This window comes from Castanea sativa, chromosome 1 (genome assembly GCF_040712315.1).
Source record: "Castanea sativa cultivar Marrone di Chiusa Pesio chromosome 1, ASM4071231v1".
Taxonomy (NCBI): Eukaryota; Viridiplantae; Streptophyta; class Magnoliopsida; order Fagales; family Fagaceae; genus Castanea; species Castanea sativa.
The window spans coordinates 13,034,937-13,042,568 of record NC_134013.1 but is presented as its reverse complement, the minus strand read 5'-3'; the positions used below and the strand labels follow the sequence as shown (position 1 = coordinate 13,042,568).

The 7,632-nt window shown below is 34.2% G+C and overlaps 1 protein-coding gene across 1 annotated transcript; it reads right to left on the bottom strand.

The window, feature by feature from the left end:
- Positions 1-256: 256 nt before the first annotated feature.
- On the bottom strand, positions 257-7,271 carry LOC142611744 (calcium-dependent protein kinase 29-like). The gene is made up of 8 exons (XM_075783867.1): positions 6,263-7,271; positions 4,618-4,761; positions 2,903-3,055; positions 2,510-2,625; positions 1,548-1,715; positions 1,219-1,346; positions 709-808; positions 257-619 (listed from the first exon to the last, which is right to left on the bottom strand). Exons 1-8 carry the CDS (start codon positions 6,966-6,968, stop codon positions 536-538), a joined length of 1,599 nt encoding a protein of 532 aa, XP_075639982.1. The 5' UTR covers positions 6,969-7,271; the 3' UTR covers positions 257-535.
- Between the last annotated feature and the right edge of the window lie 361 nt (positions 7,272-7,632).

The window sequence follows — 7,632 nt, the reverse complement described above, 5'->3', positions numbered from 1 at the left end:
TCCGACCCATGCACACCCTTAAAATCCAGCATGACTATAATTCTGATAAGACAGTAATTGTCTGGTGAACCATGTTGGATATTATTTCTTTCATCAATTATTGCCCTTTTATTCCATGTGAAGTCAATTACTTTAGCGTATTCGTCAAATTATGCTGTTCGCTTTCACATTCGAGTCTCCTTCATTATGCGACTCATTTACAACAACGTTTTTTAAATGCTAAAACCCACATATATATACATATAAAGAAGAAGAAGAAGAAGAAAGATGTTCTGTTGATAATTTGATACATGGGAAAGCAAATTTTGGAACATAATAGATATTCCATTTTGAACAGGTTATTATTATTGGGTTTTTATTTTTATTTTTTTTTAATTATGAACTATTACAACATTGGTCTGATGAGCTTATTAACATTGGGAATGGCATAGATATTGATACACAAGAGTGGACACTGGAGATAGAGATTGATATTCTTGCAGAGGCAGGCAACGTAGAACATTGGAGGTTTTAACTTTGTACATAGGATAAGCAATTAACTTAATCTGAGTTGCCCACCATTATCTGTTGTTCCCTTTCTCATCATGGCTACAAACTCATCATAGTTGATTCTCCCGTCCTACATATCGAATAATAATTAGCGCCGAAAGAAATTAAGGGGAAGAGGCAAAAAAAATTGAGGATTAGGATTCAAGTCAAGATAATTACTTTATCAGTATCAACATCTTCAAGTACTTCATCGATAGTAGCTTCATCCCCCATTCCATATTGAGTCATAGCTTTTCGTAGTTCTTCTCTAGTGATAAATCTGGTGAAATTTACACCGGTGCATAGGAAAATATCATAAGTGAGTGTTCAATAACTTTTAGCATATAAAAAAAAAAAAAAAAAAATTAGACACTTGAATTATGTAAAAATGAAGATCTGATTTTGAAAACTTTGTTCAGTCCCCTTAGACATTTGGAAATTTACTTACCTGAAAGGTAATTCTGATTCAGGGGAACACTAAGACCAGTTTTCCTCAACAAAAAAAAAAAAAGATTTGGGCAAAAGGTTTAAGCATTATTTAAAAACGTAAGTGCATTATTCAAAGAATCAGCATACTAGCCTATATTCATATGGCCCAATGGCATCCATTCCCTTATGTGTAGTTTAGTTTTAGAGGTTGAATCCCCTTGTTTATACTTGGCCAAAAAAAAAATAAATCAGCATACTAACCCGCTGTCATCCTGGTCAAAGTACTTGAATGCCTTATACAAGTGCTCATCCGTCTCGAGTTTATGGCGATGCATAGTAGCAGTAATGAATTCTGAATAATCAATAGTCCCATTCTTGTCAACATCAGCCTGGCAGAAGAAAATATAAAGGTTGAACTCTCTCATTAGGCAAGCCAAAGGGAAATGATGTAAATACTTGAGCTTATTTCTTGAAGAAGTCAATGAGTTAAAACAATTTTGTTAAAAATCACAATGAATAGTCACCCCCCTCCTCTCTCCCCAAATCAGCAAACTGATAAAAGGAGAACAGGATGGCACTACAATACTTACAGCATCCATCAACTGCTTAATTTCTGTTTCAGAAAGCCTAGATCCTAGCCTGGTCAATCCAATTTTGAGTTCTTCAAGTGTGATTGTACCGCTTTTGTCAGTATCCATGTTGTTGAACATCTGTTTCAGACCTTTTATATCTTCTTCTGAAAGGTTCTCTGCTATTACCTTCCAAAAATCAAATTTCAGTTAATAGGAAAACGAGTATAAAAAAAGGCCAAAAAGAAAATTAAGGCAAGCAATCAGTGTTACTTTGTCTAACCACAGGTTCTTGTGAAGAAAATCAAGAACTTATCGATAAAGCACTTGTACAAAGACCATGGGCCTAACCAGGATACTAAATTTTTTTAAGAAACTGGACTAGACAATTGTTGTTTACTCTATATCTGTGTATCCTGCATAAGGAAAGAAACATTCAAATATTTTTTTTATTTTTTAGATGAAATCTGATTGCCTTTCCTAGTTATAAACACTTAACAGATCAATAAAATCAATACACACAAATTTAACTGTCGCAAGGAAGCAGATAGAAGTACCATGGAAATGAAAACATTCAATGTTTCACATGGGACTAGAAAGGAGCATACTCTATTTTTCAAAACATTCAATACTACTCTACAAAAGATTTTATTTTTATTTGTATAAGTAGTCTACAAAAGATTATGTATTAGATCATTTTCTGAATTGAAAAAAATTACATAATCAATTTTCCACTCCAGTATCAGTTTTCATGAATAATGCTTTGATGATTCCATTTTAAAGGCCGCATTTCTATCTACAAATGCTACGTTAGTGAAATCAAGTTAGTTTGTTTCCTTGGGACATATATAATAATGCATAAGACTAGACACTTGCAATCATTCTGGACATCGTTTCAACACATAATAACTCAATCATGTAACAATTTGAATATCAAGTTCTGAATAACTTAAAAACCTATAAGAGATAGTGTCAAATCATACCTTCAGAGCGAGTTTTTTCATCTTATTCATTGCTCTAAATTGCTTCATCCTAATTAGAACGGCACTACTAATAGGTCTGTCAGATGCATCACCATCTTCCTTCAACCATGGATGTTCTGGTTTATATGCATAATGAAAATGATATTAATGGTTAGCTAGTTTAGTTCTCTGTTTAATAATGTTCTACAGCTCCAAATAGGGAAATGAAAAAAAAAAAAAAAAAGTTGCAATACAGTGAGCATCTTAAATTGTTTCGTTGAACCAAAACATCTTATATAAGCCATAGATTTGCATGGGACTTATCCAAGAGCCTCGGTATTTTAGGTTAATCAAATGGAACTCATTCAAAAGCAGTAAGCCTATTGAACTGTTCACAAAGAATTATATACTAACCAAGAGCGTCAGCTGCAGTAATTCGTTTTGTAGGGTTCGTAGTTAGCATTTTTTTGACGAGATCCTTTGCACTAGCAGATATAGAAGGCCATGGTGAGCTTTGCAAGTCAAGTTTGCCTTCTAAGACTGCTTCAAATATGGCTTTTTCGGTTTCTGAAAAAAAATTTAACTCACACATCAATTGTAGAAATAAAATCAGAACAAAATACATGTTCTGACAGCGAGATATCAGTTTTTGGACTGGTAACATGTATCTCTTTGTAAATCAAAAGACAATTCGAGAAACTGAAATTACAAGATGGATTACCGGCAAGTAACAAAGTAATTGTTTTTCAAATATCATTTTTAAACAAACAAATAATACATTATAATTGTCCTAACAAGCATTTTAAAAATATTTTGAAGCCTAATAGAGTAATGTTGCAATTTTTTTTCGGTAAGTGTAATGTTACAATCTAATCTAATGCATTTCAGCCAACAAATTAATTAAAAATTACAGCATAGTAAAAATTCTCATGAATCAATTTCACTTGATCATACTGAACATAATAATTTTAATATATTAAAAATTATGGAATGTAAATTCTAAACCACAAGCCACCCCCATTGCATATAAAAACCAAGCAATTGACTCAACTGAAATAAAATGAACTTGTTCAAATGGTCTGATTGAAAGAGAACAAAGTGTAAAGGAAACTAGAGGAGTCTTTGATTATTGCAACATCATTAACTTTTGTTAAAAAAATTATAACTTGATACCTTATTTAGTGGGGATAATAGACAAGTACCCAAAACTCTTCTAAAATCTTGAACCAACCCTAAATTTTTAAAAAGTTTCAATGGGGACAATTGTCCCCATTCAAGTGCATGTGGCTCCACGCCTAGTTGTTGGTCAAATGTCTCCAGGATCCTAAGTGGTAATTTTTATATTTTTTTACCTCTGTTTTTTTTTTTTGGCGCAATATTAGTTGCAACAACAACAACCAATTGCAATACTAATTGAAATGTCAAAAAGGTATTTTCAGTAAATCAGAGGAAATATTTTAACGTGGTATATGTATGAGATCCTTTTGACATGAATTCCAATTAACCATGAAGAAACAAGGAAATTGGATAATATTGTAGATCTTACTTCTTTAAGCAACCAATATGTTAAAGAAAAATCCTCGGGAGAGGAGAATAGAAGGAAGTTAGATGAGAAGATTCATCAATAGAAGACAACGATGAAAATTAGTCATTCCTTATTTTCACCAAGGAGATCTAGTCACACAACTTCCAAGTTTCCCTCTAGTGCAAACACCATAAAGGGGGATAAATTTCAGGATCTCACATAGATATTGTTTGATAACCTAGGCTCTTTGGTTGTGAAAGTCATTCTTTGCTTCTTCTTTTTTTGGGATAAATTCAATAATTATAATGGGGGAGGAGGGATTTGAACCTTGGACGTCTTCGTTGGAAATCCAAAGAGGTACTAAATGCTCTTGGCGGTTGTGAAAGTCATTCTTAGACCCAGGATTTAATGCTAGTATTGGGTCTCTTGGGATGCAATTGTGCTAGTGTTGGCTAGAAAAATCCATTTTCTTTGTGTATTTTGGAGTTTAGGACCCCTGCATATTTTGAGCTTTATTGACTTAAAACTTCTTTGGTAATAAACTTACATCAATTACCCAAAAATAAACAATACCAACTGAAATGTAAGCAAACGCTTTACCTACCTCCCCAAAAAGGAGGCACCCCGCTTAGAAGGATGTATAAAATGACTCCAGCGCTCCACACATCTATCTCCTTCCCATACTTTCTCTGCAATACCTCTGGGGCCACATAGTATGCACTTCCAACAATTTCCTTGTACACTTTCCCTGAAGAATATAAATTCATTTGTTCAGTATTAGTGAGTGGAGAAATTAGTTAAACCAAAATATCCCTGCATGTAAACATAATAATTTCCAAGAAAACAAATTCGTAAAGTAGAGATTGCATTTGCCCCTCTTCCTCATTTTCTTGTACGAAACATTAATAGGTAAGGCTAAGCCAAGAAATCTGCCATCCATTCATGAGACCAATCAAAATATACTGCATTAGTGCCTTGCATTTATCTTAATTAATGGCAATGTTTCTTGCCACAAAAATCATTGGCATAGTTATTACTATACAGAGAAGGCAAACATGAGTTTTTTGAATGAGCATGCATGTGTGATGAAAAAATTTGAAGCATCCAGACGGGATTGCAATCATGAACATTTTTAACTTCTTCTTTTATCCTTTTACACTATAATGGTAATATTACAGATACCAATGGCAGCTACCTTCAGGCTATTATGTGTTAAAATGGAAGCCATCATCTGCTTTATCATAACTAATATTAAGCTCAAACCAATTCATAACTCAAATAATTTTTATGATGTCAACTTCAAGAAAGTATACAGTATACCAGTCTTTATAGTGAAATGGTGCCAAGGGATATTTAGTGTTTGACTAATGAGAAGCAAGCATGGTGGAATGTATTGATAAATTACCAATTTTCCAAAAGCTTAAGTGGTTATAAAATGACAAATTTAATTATTTAACCATTATTCTAATACTCCTATTGTGTAGGCCCAAATCCTCCTAGGTTTGAAATCAAGATCAATGCTTTGATGCCAAGATATATTACCAATCTGTTTCAAAAGCTTAATTTGTTAAAAAAATTGTGAATTTAATCGATTAATCCTTATTCTGACATATCTCACATCGATTAATGATTTTTCTGCCTGATAACAAACACTAAAAAAAAAATTCCCGCAAAAGCTATTATTGCTAAATAGAACATAGCAGCAAGACTTTCGTATATCTGCTAAAATTTCTCCAGTTCAATTTGAAGGTAACGTCTACACTACATCTAATTGGCTAGCTGTCACCATGTGATGGAAACACAACGACGTGTTTTTTGTGTTTCTTTTCATTTAATTATTAAAACCCGTTTACGTGGTTGACTAGTCTCTTTCACCATTGACTTCGTCAAGCTGACCCATTATGGCATCCACAAAAATCTTTAACGCAAGTTTTGGATTTCTATCAGCACTTCTGAGCAAAGTCCCTTTTTTTTGTTTTGAGAGAGAGGGTTCTGAGCAAAGTCCCTTTCTAGCTTGCTATTGATGCATCAAATCATCGTTTTTTTCTTGGTTGAAATATTAAAAACTAATGAAAGCACCCCCAACAAATGAGCAGATACACCATGGCTAAGGAAATATGCAAACAAAACAAAACACTCATTTTGCAGAATTGATTATTTGAAAATCGAACCAATGAAGCAATAGAAGGCAACTCAACTGCTAGAATGATAGAAATAGTGCAACAAAGTGAACAAACTATACAACTAACCTTCTTCAATGAAGACAGAGAGACCAAAATCTATAGCTTTAATGGGAGAATGATCATCCTTGCTAACCATCAAGAAATTCTCAGGCTTCAAGTCCCTATGCATCACCCCCATAAAATGGCACACATGAACCACATTCACAATCTGCCTACCAATCGAAGCAGCTTCACGCTCTGAATAGCTCCCTTTACTGATGATCCGGTCGAAAAGCTCGCCACCAGTGCACAATTCCATGACCAAATGCAGATTTTGCTTGTCCTCATAAGCACCCTTGAATTCCACAATATTGGGTTGCCCTGTCAAGTGCTGCAGTATCAGAATCTCCCTCTTCACATCCTCAATATCTTTTGAATTCACAAACTTTCGCCTTGAAATGGACTTGCACGCGTATTTTCGTCCCGTGGCTCTCTCTGTGCAAAGATAAGTAATCCCAAACTGACCTCTACCCAATTCTTTTTCACGAAGATAGAGTGAGTCGATATCAACGTAAGGTCTTTTAAGGACTTTTCCAATCACATCTGCAAGAGGAGCAGGCTTTGCTGGGAATGATGAAGAGGAAGAGGAAAAGGAAGAAAGAGTGGGATTTTGTGATGTAGTTGGGCTAAACCGTTCTTGGGTACTCTTTGGAAATTGTTGTGGAGGTGGTATGTCACCGGAGGAGCCTGAGGAGATTGGGATGTCACGGGATTTCGTAAAGCAGTTTCCCATTGACAAAGACAGAGGAAGGTCTCAGAGCGAGAGAGAGAGAGAGAGTTTTAGCTTGTAGTGCTTTTGAGAATTTTATAATCTTCAATTTAGTTGCAAGAGCATATTTTTCAAAAAAAAAAAAAAATTCGAGAAGTTTGATTTCAACCGGTCTACACTGCTTTTTTTTGTTTCTTCTTTCTATTTGTGCTTTGCTTTTGCCTCTTGGATGGTCCTGGGCATCATTCTTCTTCTTTCTCTTTTTGCACAGATACGCTTTTGCTAAGAGAGAGAGAGAGTGACGACAGAGAGAGACAGTCTGGGCTGTGCAGTGTTCGGTTCTGTTTTGGCTTAAGAGAAGCATTTTTAACTTTTGTTTTACGTGTGTTTTACGTTACGGTTTATCCTAATTTTAAGGAAAATTATTGCATAGTTTCGGCTTATACACCCTCCTTAATTTCAACAAAAAGATGTGTTAAAAATTTTAAGAAAATGATAAATATTATACACTTTTTACAAATATATACAGCATTTACCTTTATTTTTATGTGTTAATAATGTAAGTTCACTAAACATAGAATTTTACCTAATCTTTTTATTAACGCCAGTTGTTTGAAATTCCCCAAGCCCACGGCATTTTTTATTTAATATAAAAGTTTCCAAGATGACGTGGCAGAATTACATCCCT